General features: G+C 42.4%; 1 protein-coding gene across 4 annotated transcripts; it reads left to right on the forward strand.

Annotated features, from left to right (window-relative positions):
* The first annotated feature begins 3,932 nt into the window (after window positions 1–3,932).
* Window positions 3,933–26,934, forward strand: LOC135446217 (24-hydroxycholesterol 7-alpha-hydroxylase). 4 transcript variants are annotated; one of them, XM_064709889.1, is made up of 13 exons: window positions 3,933–4,085; window positions 4,644–4,754; window positions 11,153–11,288; window positions 12,057–12,231; window positions 13,816–13,965; window positions 14,801–14,894; window positions 16,365–16,463; window positions 18,339–18,429; window positions 19,459–19,592; window positions 20,430–20,525; window positions 22,363–22,451; window positions 25,279–25,366; window positions 26,079–26,934. In XM_064709889.1, the coding sequence occupies exons 4-13, from the start codon at window positions 12,107–12,109 to the stop codon at window positions 26,148–26,150; spliced, it is 1,038 nt and encodes a 345-aa protein (XP_064565959.1). In that variant the 5' UTR covers window positions 3,933–4,085; window positions 4,644–4,754; window positions 11,153–11,288; window positions 12,057–12,106; the 3' UTR covers window positions 26,151–26,934. The 4 variants fall into 4 exon arrangements, with proteins under 4 accessions (XP_064565959.1, XP_064565957.1, XP_064565958.1 ...); XM_064709887.1 differs by lacking the exon at window positions 3,933–4,085 and having other exon boundaries at window positions 4,503–4,754; window positions 22,350–22,451; XM_064709886.1 differs by lacking the exon at window positions 3,933–4,085 and having other exon boundaries at window positions 4,507–4,754.
* Window positions 26,935–27,608: the final 674 nt, after the last annotated feature.

The following is a 27,608-nucleotide window of genomic DNA, read 5'->3' on the forward strand; positions in this document are numbered from 1 at the left end:
TGCCCGGCTGTGTCCGCAGCAGGAGCGGGCCCTAGCGCAGGTCAGCTCGGGGTGCTTTAGGAGACAAGCTGCGGAAGGTCATGGTTCTCCAGCGCCAGCACCGGGAACTGCAGCAGCCCGAGCGGCTCCGCAGAGCTGCCAGGTCCTCCTGCAGTGACACAAGAGACTCCGGCGCAACAGGCTCCTGGGAAATGTAGTCTGTCACCAAGGCTGCTCTGTGCCTGGAAACCGGCGCTGCAGGTACAGACACACGCACGGATTTGTCCGTTATCTAGATTAAAAAGAGTAATTAAAGTTCTCATTAATGAGAGCGCAAGATTTAAGCGTGGGGTCTGTTTGCTTTGCGGGGTGCAGTCATTGGCAGCACTGCCTGGGCAGCCCCAAACTCTATTCCCGTGTCAAGCAGCTGCAGCCGGGAGGGATTAATTGATCCAGATCTGCTTTGGTAAGAGCTGCATTAGCAACAGCTACGTGCCGAGCTGGGGCTGCGGATTAGGCACGCAGCACTGCAGCTTGAACAAGGATCCCAGCAAACCTGGGATAGCAGAAATTGATCGTTTCTCAGAACTCTTAATTTTTCCTGGCTGAGTGCTGAAGTCCTGTTATGTGCCAGTCCTAATTTCTCCTAAATTATTGTAGAGCTTTTCATTTATCATTAAGGCTCAGCTGAATCCCTAAGTTAATCATTAGCTGTGAAAAACGCCAATCACTTGTTTTTAAATTTTTTAAAGTTTAGTAGTAATAAAATGGTTATAAAAATAGTAATACAATTAGACTAATAATAATTTGACCAAATTGAATTAGGACAATATAAGACAATAGAGGCAAAGAGTTATGGCCGTCTGGGTACCTTTTTCTGGGCAGCACGAGCCCAAAAAAGGACACCTGTTAACAATGGATTAACCCTTAAAAGCAATAGCCTGTTGCATATTCATACACCTCATACATGATGCATAAATTCTATTCAAATACAGGATTCTGTCTGGTCATCATCAACTTCTTCCTCTGAATCTTAACAGCGCCTTCTAGGCGGGAAGAAGTTTGTTTCTTCTGATAAGGGGGCAATAAATTCTTTTTCTCTGAAAGATTTAGGTGTCCTGTGGCTGCTATCTGCGAGTCCTTTATTTAAAAAATGTATCCTACATAGCATGGTTTCTATTTTAACATTTTTTACAACCTAAAACTATATTTAACACACTACTTAAGAGAATTAATACAGCATAACTTTCTAACACAACACATATAATATTCATTTTAATATTTGCGAAAAGGCAATCATAAAATACATGCATTTTTCACATTAGCCATTAGTCAGTAATCCTCATGCTGATTTGAGGATTTTTTTGGTCACAGAAACTTATTCCAGAATACCTCTCCACACCTCTGACTGCCTAAAGCTTTAGTGTGTTGTCCTTGCCAAAATAATTCAGACAAATGAAGGGAGCATTGCAGGTGAAATTTTCCGTTGAAGTTGGATGAATCTCTCTCATTGGTCACCAGTAATTGGTATTAAATTGGATTCTTCTTGGGGTTAAAATTCATTAGAATTCATGCAGGGATAAAACAAACTCCTGAGAAAGCCGTGGCTAAAAATGGGGACAGGGGATATTGCAATCTAATGCAAACATTGCTGGCTGCATGGGAGGTATGAGTGGTTCAGAGCCTGTTTCTGGACAGTTCATGCCATCTGCTGTGGCACTTTGTGCCGCCCTCCACAGCTGTTCTGGGGGGCTTGGGTCAGTTTGTGCCACACTCTATCAGCCTGTGTACCCTCAACTCGTGATGTGGGGTGGAGAGGACCTCTAGAGTTCACTTGCAGCCATCCTACAGTCCTGTCACAGCAGGGAGAACTTTGGAGTTACAGCAGGTTGCCCAAGGTCTGGTTTGGTCCCCTGAAAACCTCCAAGGAGGGTTTCACAACCATCCTTGAGCTCTACACCTCTGGGTCATTCTGTTTTCTCTATGATCATGCTGTAGGGACTGGGGAAACAAAAAAAATCCCTCCTTAAAGTAAACCTCACAGCATTGCAGCATCCTATGGAAGGAGCAGCTCTCCATGGTCATTTCTAGCCTGAAGAAATAGGTTCTTTTTTAAACCAGATGATTGGGGGATGGCTGTGAAGAGGAACATTCTCTTCCCACAGGACCTTTGAAATGACTCTGACTAGAGGCGGATGCTTGCATGGACAGCTCTGTGATGTGTGGAGAAGGGCCAGTACTCATGGAGATCCATCAAACACCTGGAGTTCCTGTATCCCTGAATCCTGAGAAGACAGCACCTATTCATTTATTTCAATTCTCAGTGAGATGGAGTTTTTTGGTTCCTGTTCCAAGCCAGTTTGACCAAAGGCTGCATATAGAGAGAGAGTGTGGACTTCAGATGGGGTGAAGGCCAGCAGTGGGGTCTGGGCCAGCTGTGTGCTGCTGGAGAAAGGCAGCCAGACTGCCCAGTGCCCCCACCAGTGCCTCTGTGTTAGTTCACTTTAAAAACCATTAAACATTAACCACTGCCCAACCTGAGGAAAGCTTGGCAGTGACTGCTACACATTCCTACTGGTTGTGTCCTCCTCACAACAGTGCCTTGTATCTCATTTCCTTTACCAAATCATGCCCTAAAAGTACAACCCAACAAAACAAAAAATGCCAAACCAAAAGACTTTAATGAATGTCTTCACAAAAGCTTGAGGAATTGTCTGACCTGTATACATAGATCAATTTAAACTCACTACTCAGTCAGTTAATGAAAATATACCATGCATATAATGAAAATAGGTATTTTCTCCAATATTACAAGGCCTTTAGTTCTCTTATCACTTTACCCCTTTATAAGAAGAGAAATAATTTAATGGATAAAATAAAATCAGTAAATAAACATATAAAGAGCTGTGACAGCTAAACACAGAAGTGTAGAAATATCACAGTTAACAGTGATTTATCTGTTTGTTGCAGACAGTTTGCAAAATGGAGAACACCTTAATTTTTACAGCTGACATGTGTGAGCTTGTTCTTCTGCACCTACAATCAACATGTAACATCCCAAGGTATTTCAAAATGGCTGTTTAATGAAGAACATACACCTAATTTTCACAGCTCTTAACCTCCTACTATATCTATGTATATTATATATACTAATGTATATTTCTGCTGTGCTACTTTTACTGTACTGCCTGTCTGCACAGATATAAAGGTTCCTGTTTGTGCACCTCTTCCTGTATAGGAAGTGAGTTAAACTGTATTTGTATTTGTTTATGCCCACTGCCTCTTGCCCTTTCACTGGGCATCCTGAGAAGAGCCTGGCTCCATCCTCCTTGCACCCTCCCTTCAGGTGTTCATAGACACTGAGAAGATCCCCTGAGCCTTCTCTTCTGCAGACTGAGCGGTCCCAGCTGTCTCAGCCTCTCCTCAAATGACAGATGCTCCAGCCCCTTTTTGGCACTTCACCCTTGGCAGAGGATCACCTCCCTCAATCTGCTGGCAGCACTTTCCCTGATGCAGCCCAGGGTGCTCTGACTCGTGTTCAACCTGGTGTCCACCAGGACCCCAGATCTGCAAAGTTCCCATCCACCCAGGTGCCCCCTCAGCCTGTACTGGTGCATGATGTTGTTCCTACTCAGTGGCAGAACTTGCTATTTCCCTTTGCTGAACTTTATTTATTTATTTATTGTCAAGAAAAGCTGGACCAGGGGATCCTTGGTGTCCCTTCTGAACTGTCATTCTCTGATTTTGAGATAAGTCCCTCTCTGCCCATTTTTTATCCTGCTGAGGTCCCCCTGAGAGGCAGCACACTCATCTGGTCTGTCAGCAACTCCTCCTGGTTTTCTGTTCTCTTCAAAGCTGCTGAGGGTGTGTGGGGGTAGATGCTGACAGCACTTCCTAGGGGCTTTTTATATTTAATGCATTCTGTAAGTAATTTTGACGTGCCACTTTCACACACGCAAAGAAACTAATCTGACCTCTCTGAAACCTTGTCTTCTGACATGGCACAGATGTAATAGAGGTGGCCGGCAGGTTTTGATCTGTTAGTTCAACCTCAGAAGCATTTCTCTGCTCCTCAGACACTGGACACACATCCAGCCTTTAATGAGGTATTTCAGACGGGCGAGAGATCTCTTTCTTAAGGTTTCTGCTTCAGGTGATGCCTGCAGAAGTTTCTTGCCATCTATGACTTGCTGAAAGTGAAATGTCTGCAACTCACAGGCTCTCTGCTTTGTAATCTCAATACTGCATATTTTTTAAATTGAAGAAGGCTCTGCACTGCTTAGCCAGTGTCCCTGGCCGTGTCCCTGGCTGCCCGGTGGCCTTCCAGCAACCACTGCAAAGTCCAAGGCTTTGCCACAGCAATATCTAGGTTTTGTAACAGCACAGTTGGTCCTCATCCCAGAACGGATGAGAACTGGCTCTGCCTGTAACAGAACAAGGGCTGTGCCTTCTGCAGCTCAGGGCTTTCACGCTGTCCCCGCTGTCTCCGTGGCAGCGCAGGGCAGCTCAGGGAGGATGAGCTCGGAGCGCGGCCAGCGCGGCCATGCCGGGGCAGGCGGAGCAGCGGCCGGGGCCGGGCCGGGCGGCCGAGAGGCAAAATGGATCTCGCTGTGCTCTTGGCAGCGCTCCTGGGACTCCTCATTGTCAAGGCTCTTTTATTTCAGCTGAGAAACCCGAGCTCGCCTCCTTGCATCAGGAGCTGGATCCCTTGGTTCGGAGCTGCGTTTCAGTTCGGGAAAGCTCCTTTGGAGTTTATAGAGCGAGCCAGGAACGAGGTAAGGCCTGGTGCTCGTGGGTGCGTGTTCAGGGTGGCTGCCTGCAGGGGGAAAGGCGAGCAGAAACTCCTGCCTTCAGTTTTGCCCTTTCCTGACACCTTTTATAACGTCAGGAGCATTTAAATGGTGAAGAATCGGCTTAGTGCCACCAGCATTGGTGAGTTGTGGATCTGATCCAGGCACGGTCTCTGTGCTATCATCCTGTTTGGACCTCTGCCGTTTTGCTTTTGCAGTCTGGCTGTGTGTTAATCTTGGTTTCAGATAATGTGGAAAACTCTATGCCAAGTGCTGGGACCAGGAAACCACTTATTTGCATGCCTAAAGTTAGGTGAGATTTTTGAGCACCAGCTCGAAAAAGTCCCTCAGCATTCAAGGAATACAGATGTGCTTGGCAGATCAAATTTTCTGTCCTAAAAATCTTAACTAAACATAGGGGTCAGGATTTACCCCTTGGACTTGAATTTCTTTTTCTGTGTCTGTCGGATAGAAAGAGGTAAAATTCTTAATTTCTAGATATTTAATAATAACTGATATAAACCCCAGTTTCCCACTTTCATTCAGGAATTATATTTCCCCTGCTACTACAGTGTCATCAACGTTGAGTGTTTCATGCTGAAGGATCCCACAGCCCCACTACTTGCAAAAACTAGCTAAAAATGAAACCACTGTTACATCCTGAAATTTGAAAAAAAGAGAAAACCCACATCAATAAATACTGGATACCATTACTTTTTCATTTTGAACTGCTTGATTTCATATTTGCATTTCTTTTGTATTGTTATAAACACGTGGTATTAAAGCAGAGGATTAAATCTGATCTTTGAGAACAAGAGCTGTCAATCTTGCATTAAAGCACATTAGGTGCATCATGGGGTAAGCTTAGAGGTATGATCTGGAGTTTCTTGGCTTCTCTGTGCTTGACAGGCCAATTTAAATCTTTTTATTACCGTGTCTTTCCTGTAGCTTTCATCTGCGCAAATGCACACTCATTGGCTCTGGGTTAATTAATTTTGGTGTTCATTTGGTGTTCATCATCATCCAGGATGATGCTGTGGCAGCTGCTGACGCATCTGCACACTCTAGGAACACCTGAAGGACTTTATAAACCTCTGGTTTTGTTGGGACAGAAACTAGAACAAGAAACATTCTCAGTGGCTGAAAACTCAAAGCAAAGAAGGAAGAGAAGGCTTTCTTACACCTCTCCCTTTACTGTGTGTTTGCTGGTAGGGCTTCTCCTTTGACTTTTGGTCCAGCAGCTCCTTCTGACCTCTCCCTGTGGTCCCCCTGGGCCGAGGTCGATGTCTCCATCCCTCCCTCCCAGGTTGGCCACCTGCCTGCAGCACCATCACCTGGCAGTCTCCCTGCCTCTGAGGAAGGCCACTTGTTTGTTGTCCCCTTCCTCTCCTGAAAGCGTCCTCAGACACTGAAAGTCTCCCTCCCTTCCCACCTCCCACACTGGCACGCTGTGCTGAGGCCAGGGAAAATGTCTTTTCCTGCCTGCTCCCTTTGAAAGAGTAGGCACTGTTGGAGAGCACAGCCAAACCAAACACGTGCTGCTGCCAAAGGGGTCATTAACAGGCACTACAGGGCTTGCAAAATCCATCTGCAATAATTCCAGGCTCCTTGATACTGCCAGAACAAGGTTAAGTGTCCTTAATATGAGCGAGCCACCCTCGTAAAAGGTGTTACAGACACAGGCTTTAGGCAGTGTGAAACCTCCTCGTCTCTGCTAGGTCATTGTCCTCAGCGGAGACTCTTGCAATTCCTCCTCTGGATTAATCCTTCAGACTGCCAAAGTGACACTCATGTCTTTCTTAACCCCTTTCTTCCTTAATTCCTTTTGTGTCTGTCCTTCACTGTTTTTTCTCTCAAGCCCTGGGTAACACAGTAAAGTTCCACTGCTGCCAGCCTGCCCTTTGCTTGGAGTTTGCTGCTTCTATTTTCCTCCCACGGAAGAACACGTGGGCTGGAAGAATTGTCTCCTTTCCCCCTTGTGTCATCACTGGGACTAAGAAAAGAAAGTTCCCCTGCTCTAATAAAATATTTAATCTCTCATCTAATAAAAGATACCACCTCTTCCTCCTAAAGCTGCCTGGTGAGACAAGTTTTGTAGCAGTATGGAAAGGACAGGAAATAACCAGAACCACCATGCCCCATAAAATACAGGGTGATCTGCTTAATGAGGGGTTCAAAAAGTGGCTCCCCAGTTCTCCTGGGTAACATGATAAGAGTTAGTAAGAAATTTCAAATTCTTCTCATCAGTTTGCTGATTAAGCAAACAGGAAAATTTCAGTTAAACCCAGGGGATTGTTGTGCACTGTTGTGGGGACCTGTGGGATCCATACATCCCTCTCAGAGGCAGTGCTGAATTGGGACAAGGTGCTGTGTCCAGGACTGTTGGCCTTTCTGTGTGTGGCTGGGTGAGGGATGCCTCACTGGGTTACTCTGCAAGGGAGGGGAGCAGGCTGGAGAAGGCTTCTGGTGGAGCATTTCCATACTCAGTGTCCACAGCTGAGTCCCTGAAGGTCTGTGACTGGTCCCAGGTGTAGAAGACCAAAATGCTGCAGTCCCTGAGCTAGAGAGGGGACGTGGCATTGACCCTGTGTGTGTGCACACCCACGGGAGAGAGAGGAAACCCACCCAGTGCTCCCAGCAGAGCTCCTGGTGCAATGCAGCTGTCCCAGCTGAGAGTGATTGCTCCCTGTCAGTGCCCCTGGGGAATATGACTATTTCCCTGATTTCCATTGGGATTTTGGAGAACATAATTCTGAAGTTTTTATTTCTCTGGAGTGTTACTTTCTTCAGGCTTGAATCTGTCTCTTACTATGGCACTGAAGTGTTTCTCAATCTTTGGAAAAAAATTAGCTTTCATGAGTGAAAGCAATAAATCCTAAAAGGATTTTTTTTTTCTTTCTATATCTCTCTATATTGTGAAGTGTCCTTAAAAGCTGTTTCAGATCAGTAACCTGGCTGCAGTGCTGGCAGCAGAGCCTGCATTCTGTTGGTACCTTCCCATAAAACAAGTGCATTCCAGGAGCTGATTTTATTGCAGTGTAACATCCATGTAATTACACATTTTGACAGATGAGCAGTCTGGTTATTCAGGTGTCTGTCTGGGACTGCAGCCATCAGGAGATGCTCAGTAACCGGGTGTAAGGAGCACACCCAGGTGAGAGTATGTAGCTTCCTGCTTTTTCTTCTCAGCTCCTGGTTTAGGGATTTGCTAGGCTGGAATCCGCATCTATATGATTTGACCTAATCTCTTTTGTTACCCTGTGTATAAATTTGGCTTCACAGCAATGCACAGCAGTGAATCCTTAATTTAATCATGACCCATATAAATAAAGTATTCTGTCTGGTTTTAAGCCATCTAACTCCTAATCTCAAGCCCATTAACTTTTACATTATGAGGAACTGAGAATAATGATTATCTTTTCCTCTTTTCCTGGGATCTAAGTTCACTTAATCTCCTTTTATTGAAATATTCATGCATGTTGTGCATCCCTTTGACTGTGACTAGCTCAGAATATCCTGCTGAGATGGAATGGGCAGAAACACAAATTAAAGATGCAGGCACAGGATGGGTTTAGATGTTTCTTGTCCTTTTTCCTGTCCTTTCCTAGCAAGAGAAGAGCTCCAGATTAATTATCATAGAATGGTTTGGGTTGGAAGGAACCTTAAAGATCATCTCATTCCAACCCCTCTGCCACAACAGAGACACTTCACACTATCCCAGGTTGCTCAGAGCCCCATCCAGCCTGCTCTTGAACACTTCCAGGGATGGGGCATCCACAGCTGCTCTGTGCAACCCGTGCCAGGGCCTCACCACCCTCACAGTAGAGAATTTCTCCCAAACATCCAGTACAAACCTACTTGCTTACAGTTTGAAGCCATTTATTAGCACTTGCAAAATAGATTTTGGAGTTATTTCAGTGTCATTATTCTAAGCCTTCTTCTGTGACATTTCTAGGTCTTCTCATTTTTTAGACTCTCAGATGACTCCAGATCATGAGTAAACTTTTAGTTCTTCTTCCAAAGAATGAATTAGAAAATATTTCTAACACCACACAACCTTATGTCTCCCTAAAAGCTGTGCTGGGCTCTTTTGCAGTACATCCTATTTATCCACTAGTAATTCCAATCTTTAATAATGCTTTCTCTAATTTTTTGAATACCAAAATGACTCTGAGGCTTCCCAGGTCCTTCTGGCACTATGTTTGCCTGTCCATGCTCCTGTTGCTGAGAATGATTTAACAGATCACAGTAGGGAGTTCTGCAACTTCTTATTTTAATTCCTCAAGAGTTCTGAATTGAAATATTTATCACTGTTTTACCTAGAACTTGTTTAAGTCTATTCTGCTCAATACTTCCAAAACAAGGTCTCAGTCCCTCACTCTCAGTGAAAGGCTCCAAGGTGGGACTGGTCCTCCACTGATGTATTCCTAACTCAGGTTCCTTCCCCTCTTGGTTTCCTTACACCGTGAGTGTTTATCAGGCTCAGCAGTGCACTGGGAGACTCCCTGCATCTGACATGCTTGGAAAAGTCTCTAATCTGCCTCTGTTGAGGCAGATTACCTTTATTAGTTTGATTCTCAAACCTTTCTAGTTTGAGAACTAATAGTTTAGTTTTGCTTTGCATTCATCAAATGTCATATCTATTTGGACACAAAATTCTGCTTTCTGAAAGATTTGTTTGAATATCTGCCATGACAGTGCTGCTCTGTGAGACTAACTTATTCTGAAAGAGTCATCTATGGAGTTTTCTTTTTTCAGTTTTGTTAAATATTGATCTAATTTTAACGATTCTAAATAGATTGCAGGAAGTTGGATGAGATTCAAACCCAGATTGTTGTGGAGGTGTTTGCAGGTTACCAAGATGGTCTCTGGACAGGTTGTCAGTGCTGTCAGTGGAGTCCAAGGGCAGATTAGCTCCCTCCAAAACCAGGAGTGCAGGAGATGGTCTGGTGAATTGGTGTTTGAGATCCCTTGACTGCACAGACTCGATTTCTGTTGTCTGTTATTGGAACTCAGACATCTTGTTCACATGTAATCACCTAAAATAAAGTGTTCCAATCATTAATTGAGTGTGACCTTAATTGAATAATTAAGTGTTATTGCAGGCTGCTATTAATTCAAATTCAATTTTATTTTTAAATTAAAGTATGTTTTAATGTTTATTTAAAATTTTAAACATTTAATTTTTAAGCATGATACAAATTCACTGATATTTATCCAGACTGATGATGAGGACATGGACATCAAAAAGCAATCTTAGAAATTCAGCTGTTATAGAGTCATGGAATCACAGATTGGTCTGTGTTGGAAGGGACCTTAAAGCTCATCTTGTTCCACCTCCTGCCATGGGCAGGGACAAATTCCAGTGGACAGGTGCTCAAAGCCTCGTCCAACCTTGAACACTTGTTATTAAAACAGTATTTTATTTATTATCACCCAGAGAGTTGGAACTGTCATTCTTTCTCTAATAATTTGCAGTTGAAGGACACAATCAAAATTCAGCTGAGGCCAGGAGGAATCTTCTCCTTGGCTTCAAAGAGCTTTTGATGAAGCAGGATTTACACCACAGACACCAACAGCAAAAGAAATGGTTTAAGTCAATGGTATAAACAATGTGAGCAAGGTAGAATGATCTTTTTATGCCTACATCTGGCAGACAGAAGGTATTACACATTTGTTTTCTAGTTTAGAGTATTTACAAACATCAGTGTTAATTTTGACAATGTAGGAACTCAGAATTGAATTCCTATTGCTGGAAGTTCTAAGAAGGCTCTAGGATATTAGATTAAGGGAAGATGAAATAATGATTTATGGCATCAAAAACCTTTCCTGAATGTCAGTCAATCTGTTCTGCTCAAAGGTTGTTAGCTATTTTGATATTAATCTCTACAAGAAAGAAATCATTGGTATTGGGAGAAAAGACAGGGGGAAGGGAAGGGAAGGGAAATATTAAAAATATGTAGGAGGGTGGACTTTTTGCTAAAACAGTGTAGACTGAAACTGTAGGATTATGGATTTTTACAGTATTGGTACTTTGCTGTGTCAGCCAAAGTGTGCAGAATATAACCCATACCTTGACTTCTCTAAATCCACATAGGTTGTATTGCTTGAGCTGCAATGTAATTCAAATATAAAGTGTTAATTTAAGAGAAGAAATGTCTTTACTCTGCAAGAGGTCAGACACATACCACATTCCCTTCTGGTCATAAATCTGCAAATTTTGGTCTGATTCATGTTCATCCTGTGCAGTTCTGAGCCAAGGTGTGCAGAGGGCAGGAATGACCAGATCCTCCCTCCTGACCTCTCAGCAGCACTGAAGTCGTGCTGGGGCTCCTGCAAATTGTGTTAACAGTGTACTGACAGGAAATCTCTGTTTGTTCCAGCATGGACCTGTGTTCACAATATTTGCTCTGGGAAAACGGTTCACTTTCGTTACTGAGGAAGAAGGAACTGAAGTATTTTTTAAATCTGAAGACTTAAATTTTGAACAGGCAGTACAGCAAGCTGTCAAGAATGCAGGTAACTGAGACCTGTCTCTTTTTAAAGGAAACCAAATCTAGTTACCCAGGAAGATTAAATCCCAACCAAAAGCCTATTGGCTTTTTGATTATACCTTAAATGCTTATTTTAATCCATGACTCTGATGTGAAATGGTGAAATTCAATTTCTCCATGACGATCTAGTACTGTAAACCAACTGAGGGAGTCTCAAGGAATGAGAAGTTTCTTATCCAGGGAATGTTATTATTTTCACCATCCAGCAGTCCTAGTTTGAGATCAGGTCCTTTGCTGTGGCTGGACACCCCACATGCATGTACCTTGTTAAGAGCAGTTGTAGGTAATTCTATCACTTCACTGGAAAATCAGCTTGCAGCAATAATTACTTGCAGCAATAATTAGTTGCTACACAGTAGTACAACAGTCATTAGAAAAGGATGAGGGGTTTATGAGGATGTACTTCTATAGCATGGAGACACAAACTGGTTTTTTTCACTTCATTCAGTTTTGTGGCGTGCCTGCACATCTCTGTACATCCCACTGGGGGGAAATCTCTGGATTGTTGGTACTGGCACTGAAGCTCCACAAGGCAGGAAGACATTACACAGGCTGGGAGAAGCAGAATCATTACCAAAATCTTTACATGGTTACAAGGAGGCTTCCAGGGAATTTTACTTTGGGAAAATGAGGGTTAAGGCATTTAAATTAGAAGTTAAGTGTAAAAATGTTCACTCTGTCTTTCAGTGAAAAATCTACTTTCCAAAACGTTTCTGTTTCATTTTGTATTTAGTCTCTGTTCCTGCAGAAGCATTTTATGAGAACCATGGTAACCTCTACAGCATGATGAAGGGGAAGATGAGTCCCAGTAACCTGCACATGTTCTCAGGCACTTTGTGTAAGGAGCTCCATGAGCACATGGCTCACCTGGGCACGGAGGGCACGGGAGACCTCAATGCCCTGGTAAGGTAAGGGAGACTTGCAGCACATCTCTAACTCAGGGGTGTCCTTCATGGAAGGGAAATATTTCTGTAAAGCAGCTGGAGCTCAAAAGTCTTACAAAAGTTTTGTTAGGGTGCTCCTCACAGCTTCATGGTTTCAAAGTGGCTCACAGAGTGGACAGGGTTTCATGGAAAGGTGTTTCTCCCAGTTAGAAGAAGAATCTGAACTGCCTGTTTGGAAGAAAAAAGAAAACACAGCATGTTCCAACAAACCCTGTTTCCCAAAAGATGGGATAAAAGCTTCACATTATTTATAAAGAACGTAGAAAAAAATGCTTAATCTTCTGCAGGTTGAGAAGTTTCCATGTTTGAGCCAAGCTTAGCTTGAAGCTTAACTATGACCTTCTGCAACTGACTTGGCTGTCAGAACTTCACATTAAAAAAAATTGTTTCATGTGACAGCAACAAAGCTTTTAACTCCTTTTTCCTGATTATCTGGGATAACACCTGTATCTTGTCTGTCCATCTGTACTACAAGTTGAATATTCATGGAATCCTAGAATAGTTTAGGTTGGAAGGATCCTTAAAGATCCCCTTATTCCATCCCCTGCCATGGGCACCTCCCCTAGAGCAGGTCACTCAGAGCCCCATCCAGCCTGGCCTTGAAGATTCCCAGGGATGGGAACAGATACTGCCTTTGGTTTGGACCTGTTTCTAACACCTCCCATTCACATTGTCTTTTGCTGCCCTTTCCTGCATTATACAGTAAGATACAGCTGTTAGTGCAGTTAAATCACTTGGCACCTCTCACTCCAGTTACTGCAGTTTGGATTAACTGGGAAAAATGTGGAGGAGAAGGCTTTGAAATCTTGTAGGGGGCGATTGGTTCTGCTTTGCTAAACAAGGCAAAGTAAAAGTATTGGAATGCAACATTCTGAATAAATGTTATTTAGCGGTCTCAAAATTAAATCCTTAGAGCCACCAGATGGCCCCCTCTTCCTAATAATCAGAAAATCAGAAAAGTGAGCACTGTTCCCTGAAATACCCATTTAGTAACACATGGTACGCAGCAAAGGCTGCACAAGAGTTTCCTGGAGTACAGAAGGGTCTGAGGAAGGGGCTCAGAGTTTGCAGGATAACAGAGGAGCAAGCATGAAAGAGTGAGATGAAAAGAAACCAAAAAAACATTATCTGCCCAGGAAAGCTGCAGCCAGAGGAAGGATGTTTCAGGATGTTTGGTCCAGAGGGGTTTGTGCAGTGCCCAGAAGGTTCATGTGGGTCAAACTGAAATGAGAGGGGTGGTTCATGGGGAGAAGGGGACCTCGGTGTCCAGAGCCTTTCTGCTCCTACTCGAGTGACCAAACCCCAGCTGGTGAAGTTCAGCCATGTGTAGAGGACCAGCCTGAGCTCTGTGAATCTCCTGCCTCTGTCTAAAATCTGAAATAAGTGTGGGACTTGTAAGTGTGGGAGATGTGAGTCTTGTGCCAGCCCTTCCATACTGGTGTGACCCTTGAGTCCCACAGCTTCCAGGGTGGGCAATCCAATGTGCTAAAACTGCAGCAGCAGCAGCTTCCCTGTGGCCCCTAAGTCTTGGGCATCTTGTCCTTGCAGGCATGTCATGTATCCAGCAGTGGTGAACACCCTGTTTGGGAAGGGCATCTGCCCAACCAGTCCGAGTGAAATCAAGGAGTTTGAAGAGCATTTTCAGAAGTATGATGAGGACTTTGAATATGCTTCTCAGATGCCTGAGTGCTTCCTGAGGTAAAGGGGCAGAGCTGATGATTGTGGTGTAGCCACTACAGACATTTGTCTTGCTGCAGGGTCAGCCATGGGAGGGGAGACATTTCCCCTAGATGTTGCCCAGTTTATACTAATGGTGTTCCCTCAGGTGAAGCAGGTTTTTAGCTAAATGCTTCAAAAAAGTTCTGACCTTGTCTTGTACATTTTCTGGTATAAAGCAGAAATAACCTGGCTAGGTGAGCAGAGCCCAGCTTGGACCTATCAGGGACTAGGCAGAATGGGGTAAAGAGCAAAGGCCTGAGGCTAAATTTGAGTCCCAAGCTCAGGGGGCCTCCAATGAGGTGTCTCTCTGGTCTTTTCCACACCTCAGCTGTTTTCCCAATACCAATCCCAGGTTACATGTCTGCACTGTCACAGAACTGACCTTGGGTAGAAACACCTAAACCCTGAGGAGGTGCTTCCAGATGCTGTCAGTGCTCTCAGGGCCATCATTGCACCTTTAGCACCTCAAAATACCTTCAGAAAGAATTGAGGATGCTCTAAAAAAATGGCCTTGATTTTCTTCAAGATGATTGGCCTAAGCAGTCTGTCCAAATCAACAATGAAAACCTGTAATAAAAAGGTATGAAGATGTAGGAGTGTTGCAGTCCCAGGTCCTGGCTGCAAGAGGAGGTCTGGCCAAGGTGAAGGCCTTGGACATGCTGTTCCTCATGCCAGTCATCTCTTGGCTGTTCATCAGCTGATTGCTGCCCAGGGGCTTTTGGAAAACAACCCAAGGAGGGCTTCTCATGGAAAAGGAAATGTTGGTTTGTGCTGCCTCAGTTAAGTGCTTCTTGTTTGTTGCTTTTCTTTACAGCAACTGGTCTAAATCCAAAAAATGGCTTCTAAAATTATTTGAGAAAGTAGTGTTGGATGCTGAAAGGACCAACCCTTCAGAGACTGCATCCAAGGTAAACATCCGAGGCTAGGAAATAAGATGACTTTGTTGTATATTCTGACTGAAGCAATGGAGGGCAGGAATTACTTCAGTACTGGAAGGAATAAGTCAAATATGTCAGCTTTTATAGCTATACCCAAATGTTCCAGTATTGCTGTCACCTGCAGTAGGACAGACCCATAACTTTGACTCCTGTTCCTCAATTTAGTTCATTTGAAGCAATTCTGAGAATTAACATCTTCCCCTGGGGAATTTTAAGGCAAGGGGTCAGAGCTATGAGCCATCCCCAGCCTGCAGTCCCACGCTGCAGTGAGCAGTTGAAAGAGGTGAGAGAAAGACCCTTCAGTTGTTCCACTGAGGGCATGTGTGAAACTTCAAAACCTTACATGTGCTATTTATAAACCCTGGTGTAGAGTGAGCAGATCCTTCAACAGCCAGACTGGTAGAAAATAGCAGATTACTGGCTTGGGAGCCAAGTACCCTAAATATTGATTGTGTCAAAGCTGAGATAAGTTGTTCCCCTGGTTATTCTCCTGAGCTCTGGCAGGAATTCTGCCGATAGGGCTGACAGATGTGACGGCAGACTGGCCTGGGAATTTTGATCTACCAAATGGTTGTAGGACAGATCATTAAACAAAACAGGTTTTATTTAGACTTCAAAAGCTTTACATACTGCAATTTATTTAATAAAATAAACCAGATCAGCAGAAAGAAAGAGAAGGCTGAGAGGTGCTGGTGGGAGGTAAAGAAGGTGCAGGAAGTGGGCAGCACAAACTTGGTATCTTAGGTTGGATGGGAATTTGGAAAAAATCAGCAATTTTTTAAATTCAAGATTGGCCTTTTCCCCTCTGAAAAGTAGGCAGGAAGCTTTGCCGCAAGTGCATGGTTGCCCTGCCTTTAAGGAAATATTATAAACAAAAGCTGATCCTTGAACATTACACAGTTGCTATAGCTCCAAATATCAGCCCATTGAAGTCACTGCTTAGGTCACCAACAAGGTGCCTGAAGCTAGGGAGTTTGCTGATGTGTCAGACCATCTCTTTATAACAAGCACTTCTGGGCATGATCAGAGAGAACATTTTCTTCATTTCCATTTGCTCAATTGACTCATTCCCATTTTGAGGTTCTTTAAAGCAGAGGTGTAGAGAAGGGATTAGAATAGAGATTTTTTTTCCCTTTCTTTCACATACAAGCAACAATGGGGAGTGAGGGAACCCAATCCTCTAAAACTTAAAGGAAATGGAGAGCAGTCAAGAGTATTCAGGAGGAATTCATGTGGTGCACTGAGTTTTCCTTGCCCTCTGCCTATGTGAGTCTCATTTTCTTTTAATAGCTATCATCTCTACATTATGCTTTCCAAAAAATCCACAACTAACATTACTTCTCTTTGAGAAACTAGTCCTTGAGCTCTAGTAAGCCACGCCCCAAACTACATTTTAATATATTCTTGGAAATACAGATTATTTTATTTTATTTTTAACAGACACTTCTACAACATCTCCTGGATAGCTTGCAGGGAAAACATCTAGCTCCCAAGTATGGTCTCCTGATGCTCTGGGCTGCCCAAGCAAATGCTGTGCCTGTAAGTACATCAGCTGCAGAAACACCTTCTCTCTCTCCTGCTCCAAAGCCTGGATTTGGGGAGGAAAGGCTTTGAAGCAGAGGTCACAAACACTCCATGGATTCCAAAGAAGGGATTATCACGCCCACATGCATCACTACAAATATACCCAGGCTGCAATGTCACAGAAGCAATGACAAGAAAAGCTCTTCTTGTATTTTTCCGAAATTATGTTGTCCCCTGTCATAACATTTCAGGAACATAAGCCTCACAGCTATTAAGATCACAGTCCTAAGCTGTGAAGAGCATTTAACTCTGTTTTGAAGCACTGTGGCTGTATTATAGAAAAGACTATTTCAGATACCCTGGTATTACCAATTGTAAAGAATATCAAAAGCATAATATAGAGTAACTTCATCTGTGTGTAAACCCTCAAGTGATTTTTTCTCTTTCATTTTTGGGAAATCTGCTGTACAAATGCCAGTGGAAGAAAAGCAATAGTTTGATTCTAAAGCTGTTAAGTTTTGTCATTGTTAGAAAAGGATTTGCTGGATTAATGATACTGATATAAGTATGCTAACAAGCCCAATATATCTAAGACAGCTTAGGCTGACCAAAGACATTTACAGGAATTTCTCAGATGAAAAATCCATAGCAGCAAAAACATCCTTTATTTACCATGACTACTAAGCTCTTTCCAGCACAGTTATGTCCATTACAGATGTGATTTAGAAAAACAAGATAGTGAGTTATTTTTATATGTTCCCCTAACGGATATATCTATGTTTTTTGGAGATTGGATATTACTGCAGTTTAGCCTAAGGGAATTTCATCCATTTCAGTGAGGTTTCTGTGGATTCACGTGTTGGCATAAGTGGGAGGCATAGCTTGCTGTCTGTTATCAGGATAACTGACATTCCTTCCACAACACTTACTTCTGTAATATTCAGCTGTAAATAGACATACAGATATTTTTCTGTTTCTCAGAATAGTAACAACCACTGTTCTGGGGAATGGAATGACGAAAGAAAAGGCCTTTCACCTTCCAAGGGCATTTTTTTACAAGCACTTTAAGCCCTTTTATCTGAAACAATTCAGTTATCCCTTCTTAGCCCATGGAGAGAAGCCACAGTGTCCAAGTGCTGTACAGGAAGGCTAAGCTACAAGACTTGCTTTGCAGAAGAAGGGCTGCATCCATGTCAGTCTGTTTGGGAAATAACAGTCAGAGTTTCATCCCTCACCAGCACAGATGGCCCACGACCAGATCTGTGTGCAGGCTGCACCTCCCGCTAGCTCAGCAAGAGGAGAGAGACTCCTGGCACTGCTGCCAGTCCTTCTGGTTTCATCCTGCTTAAGAGGATTTTCTCCTTTCCTAAGTTTCTTGATTTTCAACTTCATTGCATAATCAGTTAGTAAATTATTTCTAAAGGGGATATACTACTCCTTGTTTTGCTGTTAATTAAAACTTTTCCTGCCTATTTTAGTGTGACTCACTATGACAATGCCCTGCAAATCATTTTACCTCGTTTCTGCAAATGCTAGTATGAATTTATTTTTCTTTCATTCCTGCAGCTAAAACTAATCATGCATGATGATTTAGTAGTTCATTTAACACCTAGTTATTTGAAAATAAAGGATTCCATGTTTCAAAGCTCAAGGCCAAAGCTATATAATGTTCCCTAAAGATAAGTACACAGCAGATGACTAGACATAATCTCCCAGGAGCTGAGCCCTTAGATATGGATTTACCCAGGAAGCACAGCTCCCCATGCATCTCAACCACAGCAGGCAGACACAAAAAAAGTACAAATGTTTTCACCTGCCTCTGTGATTTGCTAAAAAGATACTGCCATTCTATTCCATGTCCCTCAATTCAAGGATTTCCATTCTGTTTAGGTTGCATTTTGGACCCTTGCTTTCATACTCTCTAATCCTGCCATTTACAAGAAAGTCATGGAAGACCTGGCTTCTGTTTTTGGCAAAGCAGGTAATAAATGTGATTTTGTCCTTCTGGAAGCTGGAAGTGATTTATCCTGTGTTGGCCCAGCACAGGGCACACTTGGTCAGTGGCTGGGAACAATGAGTGTTCCAATTAAGGGTGCTACTGATAGCATAGACAGCTCTCAGGTCTTTACTCAGTATATGATCAAGATGTATTTCTAAGCAAAACCCATCTCTGATGTTAGCAGAAGGAAGTAGGAAAAGAACAGTATGTGTTTGTCTCTTTGTTCCTATCAGAAAAGAACACTATGTGTTTCTTCATTCCTATCACTTAAACTTAGATTTGTATTTGTATTTCCTAGTTTTGTGCTTTTTCCAGGCACCTAAAGTTGAGGTCTTTCAGTTCAGGTGCTTTTCATGGTGTGCTGTTCACCAGAGTTACAGCTATTCATGGTTAAAAAGTAGACCAGGACATGTTCTTTTCTGTCATCAGAGGCAAATTTTTTCCAGCATGGTTGACTCCCCATGAGTAACCTCTTTCACTCAAAAAGCAGTCACCTATTGGGAGCAGTTGTTCCCATATGCAGTCCCTTGGACCAGAGTTAAACTTTCACAGAAGCTCTTTGTTGACATGGGTCAAAACATGCCAGTAATTAACCAATAAAGAAAAATCCTGAAGTCTTTCTCCTGGTCTTCTTTCATTTTCTAACGTTAACAGAGTCCAAGAGCTCAGCCATGGCTTCTTGTCTTGGTGCCTATAGTGCCTGAGATTTCCATGCAGTGTCGTGTGAAAGTACAGAAAAACTCTGAAGACTTTTAACTTCCAACATGACTTTGTTTGGCCCCTTCTATCTAATGCCATATCTATACCTTAGAGTTATTGAATTATGTCCAGTGGCTTTTCTTAAATGTTACTGATTTGAGTCTGTTTATTTACTTTAAAATACAAAGACGATTTTTGGGTGTAAACAATGCCTTGAGGTCTTGAAGTATTTCACCCACAGTCCTAAAGCAAGACATGCCAGCCTGTATCAAAGCAAGTATAAATGGAATCTTCTTTTTCATGCCACAACAGGTAAGGATACACTGGAGGTGTCTGAGGAAGACCTGAAGAAGATCCCTTTCATTAAATGGTGCACTTTGGAAGCCATACGGCTGAGGTCTCCAGGTGCAATCACCAAGAAAGTCATAAACCCAATTAGAATTAAGGTGAGGTTTGGTTGTGGGGTTTTTCCCCCAAAGAATGCTGTGAGATTTGTCTGGAAAGGGTCCTCCCAATAGATCTGGGTAAAATTACAGTGATAGAGATATTCCCCAGCCTCACATATATATTCTTTTAAATAGATTTGTTTATCATCATTAATTTATGAGTGGTCTGGATTGTCTGGCTCACAGTCTTGCCTTCAGTTTTGAATTGATTTGAGATTGAATTGAATTGAACTACAGATACTGATGGCATATAAAAGAGGAATCAGACACCACAAAAATAGTTGAAGGATCTACATTTTAGTTACTGATAAGACTCCTTTTTTTGTCCTATTCACTACCATTCAGAAGGGAGGTGTCAGCATTCAGGAATCTGGCAAAGAAATGTTTGGGAAAAAATCCACTCTCTTGAGGAATCAGTGCTTGTGACTATTTAAGATTACTGATCAAATTATCAGTATAATCTATCTATTGTCATAGAAGGCTTTCTTTGAGTTTCTTTGCATTGAAGGAAGTATTTAACAAAATATTTAGAAAAAAGAAAACAGCTCATATGATAAATCAAGAAACAGGAAAGACAGAAATAATGCTTCTGATGTTTTGATATCTAAAAAACCCAAATCAGAACACAAATAATCTTTCCAGCTTCCCCATTGTTTAGGTTTTGTGGAAAAAAATAGCAGCAGCAAGAAGAAACTTCAGACATGTAATGTGGCCACCATGGCTTTATCACCCTCACTTATCTTTTCTTAGGATCTTCTGCTGATGGAAGAGAGCTACCAAGGAGGGACTATTTTGTGAGATTTTTAGTTCTTTTCTTAGAGATTTTTCTATTTTCAGAATTTCACCATCCCTGCAGGTGACATGCTGATGTTGTCACCATATTGGTTGCACCGGAATCCAAAATATTTTCCTGACCCAGAAATGTTCAAACCTGTAAGTTGTCACTCTTAGTGTGGATATTTTGCTGCCTTTTCTTCCCTTCACTTATTTTACAATAAAAGTATATGGATGAATGTGCTTAAATCTGGCTGGAGAATGGCCTTGAATACAGGGACATAAAGGAGGAGCCTGTGGAAATAAAAAAGTCTTTTAATTTCAGTGACATGTTGCAGATAATATGGTACTATTTTAGTGTCACTTTGATCCTGATCTTCTCACTCTCTGTAACTCCCTGAAAGGACATTGCAGCCAGGTGGGAGTCAGTCTTTTCTCTCAAGTAAGAGCTGATAGGATGAGAGGAACCAGCTTCAAATTGTGCCAGGGGAGATTCAGATTGGATATTAGGAAAAATTTCTTGACTGAAAGCGCTGTCAGGCATTGGAACAGACTGCCCAGGAAAATGGTCACCATCCCTGGAGGGGATTTGTGTAGGTGTGGCAGCTGGGGATGTGGTTTAGTGGTGGATTGGCAGTGCTGGGTTAATGTTGGACTCAATGATCTTAGAGGTCTGTTCCAACCTAACCAATTCTGTGATTCCAAGTGTTCTCCTCTCCCTGCCAGATGATTTCTCGTAGGTATTATCTCTGCTAATTCAGTAGTTAATCTAGTTTCTTGATTATTATTCCACTGCAGGTGGCTGTGTGGGCAGGCTTGTAACTGCTCTTTTTAGCACCATCCAATATAGAACAGTTTGTCTTTTTTATAGAAATACATCAAGAAGTAATTTAAACAAAACTTCCCTTCTAGCAAACTCTTCCTGATTTGAAATCCCTTTTAACAATTCCTGCTTCTTTGAAATCTGAAGCTGAAACTGATGCAGCAGCTTATTTTTTTAGTAACTTTTTTTCTAAAGAGCAAGTTAGTTTGTTTTTTAGAAACTCTCCCTTTTTTTTTTCAAGAGGAATAGATGAGTGCCCCTTGGACATTGTCATTCCAAATGTATGACCTTGCTTCATCACCACAGAGTTTTTTCTTCTTTATTGGATTTTGATGCTGACAGGTTTCTTTCTCAGAAATCTCTAATCAGCCCTAGCTGAAAAAAACTTCTAAAGTAGATAAATGCAAGATGGTGTCTTCTCTGGGACAGCTTCATCAGAGGAGTTCACCAGCAGAAGCTTGACAGGGTGTTAGTTGGCAGAGTAGCACTGAGTTTGTGGAGGCTGGTACAGTTTGTCACCCAGCAGTCATGAGATGTGCTTCTCTCAGCGTCACCCACCAGAACTTCAGTCAGTATTGCCTTGTTCCTTGTGTAGTCCCTTTCCTCTCAAAGCAATTTAGGATGGAGCTGGGATCCCTTTGGGTACAGACAAGCTGTTTTTTGTGGAGAGTCTTTCATCTTCTCACACACTGGCTTACACCAGTTAAAGCTCATAGACCTTGCATTTGTCTTAGAAATGTTTTTTCTGTGCAAGATGTGTGTGAGCTATTTGTGTGTCATGGCACAATTTTGTGGCTGAGGCTTCCCTCAGTACTGGTTGAACATTTGCATTTGTAGATCCATTTAAAAAGAGAAGGTTGCATTTTAATAGCAAAAGATGCAGGATTTAGGAAATGAGGATGTATAGGGAAACTGCTTTGGGGGTAATTTTGAAAACTTCTCCAGCATGTTAAGGCACCTAAATGTGCTTCAAATGGGACCCTCATTTCTTTCCCTGATTCAGTGTTGACTTTTGGATCCAGACTCTAACACTAACAGGTTGAATGCAAAAAATGGTATTAGTGCAACTTTGTATTGAGGATTAGCTGTCCAAGGTCATTTTTAGCCTGAAGAAATAAAGTTAAGCTTTATTTATATAAGGCTGATTTGGAAAAAAAAAGTTTCTTCCCACAGGATCGTTGGAAAGAGGCAAATTTAGAGAAGAATGCTTTCTTGGACAGCTTTGTGGCATTTGGAGGAGGGAAGCATCAGTGTCCAGGAAGGTCAGTGAAACAGCTGGAGTTTATTTATTCCTAAACCCTGCAGAGAACAACTCTCTTGAACTGGGTTTCTCTTACTCTTGGAGATAAAGTGTTTGCTTTGCTCTTTGTCAGTCTCCTAATGCACCATCTGCACCTTGTTTAAACTGATCTGAAAGTGGTTTCACTCCTGGAAAAGACAGGTGAAGTCACAATGAACAGGCAGAATCTGAGACCAGTGTATCAAGGGATATTTCCCCCCACCCAGGGAGGAAATTCAGCCTGGCTCTGCCCCTGCTGAGGTTTCTTTTCATCAAAGGAGAGTTGCTCCACTTCCATACACACCATTTTACAGACACAGTTACTTAGGTTGGCTTAAACCAGTTCTAAACAAACCTACAGAACATTTCCCAGGTTTGAGACTCTTTCCATTCTCTGTGATGCCATTGACATTTCTGTTGATCTTCAGGTATCCTAACTGTCTCCTCTGTGTTTGAATCTGGTCTTTGCATTAGGGCACACAGAACTGTATAATGGCTTAAATTGCAGATCCTGTCTCACTTCACTCCTTCAGCAATGCCAGCCTTGGTACTTCCTGCATTCCTTCTGCTGTTTTCTCTGCTGTCCCTCTTCCTGGAAAAAGTCCCAGGGAGGCAGCTGCTCCTTGTTCCTGTGTTCAAACACCTCTGTGCTCAATCCTCTGCCTTCAAAACCTGAGCTCCTCCGAGACAAAAATCTCCTTAGAACCCTTAAGACCAGTTGTTTTACCTCGAGTTCCATGTGGAGCAAGGAATCAGGAGGGTGTTGCAGCGGATCTGCATTCTGGAATCTGCACCCTATGGCAGGCTAGAGATGAGGGCCAGATAAACTTTGTGAAGGCACTAAAGACATGAGCAAAATGAGTAAAACTGCTTTTACCATTTAGGCTTGTCAGAGGGAAGTGCTCACTCACTGCTGTACCTCAGTGGCTTGTACCACATTCCTGAGCTAAATCTGAGCACAGCCTCATTCCCAGCAAGGGCAACAGCAAAATTCACAAGAGGCATCTGCAGGTACAGGGAAAGCTGCAAACAATGTTTCTGAAAGCTGCTTGTTTATGTATCCTGACCTATATCTTTGTTCAGGCTGTTCTCTGGACTCTGATAACATCTTTCAAATAAGTTTTAGTTTAGAGAGGAAAGTATAACATTTCTACACAGACAACAGATGGAGAATCTTGTTCTTGCTGAGAAACAAAAAAAGCCCTTTCAGACCCTTTGGCAGTCCACATGGTAACACACACATTCAGGTTTTTCAGCAATAATTGTAAAAGAATAATGTGATGGTCTTGAAAAAAAAGATAATTAAATCAAGGGTTGTATCAAGGATTCCAGGCTGCAGATTTCCTTCATACAACTGAATGAAACAATGCTATTTCAAGTTTAAGATGCATTTTTATTTATTTCCTTAATGAAGTTTATAAATTAAATATATGTAACATTTAATTTCTCCATTGAAAAAGTTCAGGATAAAATTAAAAGCTACTTTAATCAAACTGAAAGCTAGTAAATAACTTAGCTGTCCAATATTCTACCAAACTGATGTGGGAAAAGCTCCAAAAAAGCCATTTCTGTGCCATATTTTTTATCTAAGAGAAAAATTTGAAGTCAGTTTGACTACTTTGGTCAAACCAGATGATTATTGCTTGTGTGACTGTGCTTGTCTTGCATGGGTGTGTTGTCCCCTCAAGCACTGGGCTCCAGGGCCCTGCTGTGCAAGCAGAGCTGGGACTGGAAGGACCCAGCCTTGCATGGTGCTGCAGGCTTGGAGCTTGGGCTACATCCCACCTGGGCTGGGCTAGCAACCATCAAAATATCTTTGCACTCCATTCCCCTGAGCCAAGGCCACCAAAAGCTCGAGGCAGCTGTAGTGTGAAATCACAGGGATAATTTGGGTCTGAAGCTGTGCTGAAACAAACAAGGATATCCCACTCCAGAGCCCAGGGTGGCTCTGCAGGAGTTAACTTGGGTCTGTGGGGCTTTTTATTTTCCCTTCACACCTGCCAGGCCAACTCCATGTGCAGTCATGTAGCCTCTTCCCCTGTGAATTCCCCCATAGCTATTTCATCCAGGTTTCCCAGCATTTCTCTGTACAAGAGCAAGGTGGTGTTACTATTTTAACTGGGTATTTAAGACTTGTGTCTAAACTCTGCAAGTGAGTAATCCCATGACCTGGCATAGGTGCACACTGGTGAATGCAGAAAGCTCTTGTACACACAAGCTTTAAAAACCAGTAGCCTGGAGGGTTTCACCTGCAATTATCCAAAATCTTCTCTGGCCTAAGAAATACCTTTGGGAGAGTGTTACAGAAAAAAGAAACCGTGCCCTTGGGTCTCCTGCTGCATCCTAATGCTGACGCATTAAATAATAACTCCCACTGTCACTGCTCTCTGATGTCACCAGGCTCCCAGCTGTATTATATAACTTTATATAGCACAATTAGTCATATGGCCTTTTCTGTTTGACTGCCTTCTCACTCCTAGGAAGTTATTTCAAGTCAGCAAGTGTTAGGAGAACATAAATGTTTATACAGTGGAAAAATCCATAATGATAAGGAGCTGGTTTAAAATAGGTGTCAGAAGGATACTGTCAGTCCAGTGTTTCACCAGGGAAAGAAGGGGCAGCTGCCACATTTGTGTTCTTTGCTGAGCAACAAACCCAAACTACAGCAGTTTCCCTATGGAAGATAAACTTTCAGGCAGAACTAAAGCACAGAGTGTAAAATGTGTCAAAGACACCCTGTTTCTTACCTGATAATAACACACATGTCATGGTCAGTCTGGAGGGCCAATGCTTCCTCCTTTTTCGTGCAGGTGGTTTGCAATCATGGAAATCCAGCTGTTGGTTGTGCTGTTCCTGTACAAGTATGAATTTGTGCTGTTGGATGCAGTGCCAAAGGAGGTAAGAGATCCATGCATTTGTGTAGCATTGTCCATATTTATACCCTTCATTCATCAGGCTCAGCTGAACAACCATGCTCAAATGTGCTTACATAAATTTTGAGAAGAGTATTATAAAACATGTATCTTTGTTTTAACTCAGAAAATCCAGAGTAATTCCTGCAGTTCCAGTTAGTGGGGGCTGCACTGGCTATATAACCAAGAGCTTACAAGAATATTTTGTCTTATTGTTGCCTAAACATTACCAAAGATTTGATACTTGTTGCTCACAAAAACAGTAAATATGGAATAAGATCATGAATACTTTAAAGATATGGAACCAGAAGTAACACTTGTAATGCTCTTCCACTCCATATTCAGGGGTGGAAGGTAAATTACTAGAGTAAGACTGAATGAGCAGCTGAGACACAGAAAGGTTTTACACTTATGGTAGAACAGCACAGTTGCCACTTCATTATTTGAATATTTTGAAAGTATTCAAAACTGTGGGGATTTCTTAAGAGCTCATGTGTCACCCTGACAGAGTGACTGGAATAATAATTAACCATGAAGGTCCTACTCAATGGCTTCAGCAAAGCCAAGAAATAATTACTGTTATTTGGTCTTGGCTCTCTAAGACAGAAGATGCAAGAATATCTTAACATTAAATCACAGTGGTAATTCCATTAACTAAACTAACTGATGTGTTTTTTCTGAATTTTTTCTTTTTTCAGAGCCCTTTACACTTGGTGGGGACACAGCAACCCATGGCACCATTACAGGTCCGGTATAAATGCCGGGAATGAGAGTTGTCCAGCGCTGAGCTTTCTTTGCCAGCCCAGGCTGGATGGATGGACCACTGAGCTGCTTCCTAATTCCACATCTTCAGACAGCTTCTCTGCCTGCACAGTTCTTGATTTCAGCTTTCAGTGCTGTACACTGTGCTGTGCCAAACCAGTGCAGTCATACCTGTGTGCTGCCCTGGCTGCCCAGCTCCCAGTGCTTCAATCCAAGCTCTCCTGCTGCATTCATAATTTGTGGGCCAGTTACTCACTGACTTTGCAAATCTGATATACTAAACTCACCATCCAAACATTCAGGACAAAAAGATGCAGTGTCTGGAAATCTTGTGTGGAAGCTGTGCCAGAACCAGCAGAGAAGCAGCTCCCTTGGGCCAGGTCACTGCTTCCTGCAGGGCGCTTCAAACCAAGGCCGGACTGGTGCCTCATGCTAAGAAATCACATTGGTAACAACAAACAGCTCCCTGGTGCTGGTGAGCACAAAATCCAGGACAGTCTGAGCAGAGACCTCTGGATCAGCTCCACCCTGATAAACTGTGGGGACTTGTGTGTCACTGCCTGTGTGGGCACGTGAAGGTCTGGCCTGCTCTGCCAGCAACCAGTGCCAACATCTTGCAAATAAAATGCATTTGTAATGGAAGAATTGTAATTGGGATCTTGTTCCACTGGAACACCTGAAATTTCTGCTGAGCTTTATTTTGCTCCACAGGATTCAGAATCGATCCTTGCCTGAATTTGCAATGAAAGTTTGACCATATTTAGCTCCCAATAAAAAGTGATTGCAAGGAAAGCTGTTCCCGCTCATGAGACTGGTTGTCTATTATCTAGAACACTTTTACTTTCCCTTCCATGAGTTATAGAACAAATTGCACAAATCTAAGAATTTTTAATCCTGTAAGGAACACCTAATAAAAGTTGTTTGAAGATGCTGTCAAGTAAGTTCAGATACCAACACTTTAACTGCTGTCAGATTTAATATACAATAATAACTGGCATGTATTTTTAGTCTTATAAGTAATTATTCATAGCAAATACATTTTAAAAGTATTTGCAAAAAATACAAATAGACTTTGAACAGCAGAACAAACTATGGGAACAACATAGGATATGCATAGGAAAATAATACATTGTATAATTCATTACATGGTTGGCTTACCTTCATGATGGATAGAACAACTTCAGTGATTTATATGGCTGGAAAGTGATTCATCCAACTTTTATTTTAGCTCATAATAGTTAACTGTGTATGAGTTGCAATCTTAATTGCTGTTCCACTGTCTCTTCCATAACTGAAAGCCATTCCCTTGGATTTCATGCATGGTATTACCTGAAAGTGTATATTTTATTTTTAAAATTTGGAAATGACCATAATATTTGTAAGGCCAGGCCTGATGGGCCTCTGAGCAACCTGATCTAGAGGAAGGTGTCCCTGCCCATGGCAAGGGATTGGAACTGGGTGATCTT

Source organism: Zonotrichia leucophrys, chromosome 3, assembly GCF_028769735.1.
Source record: "Zonotrichia leucophrys gambelii isolate GWCS_2022_RI chromosome 3, RI_Zleu_2.0, whole genome shotgun sequence".
NCBI classification, from domain to species: domain Eukaryota; kingdom Metazoa; phylum Chordata; class Aves; order Passeriformes; family Passerellidae; genus Zonotrichia; species Zonotrichia leucophrys.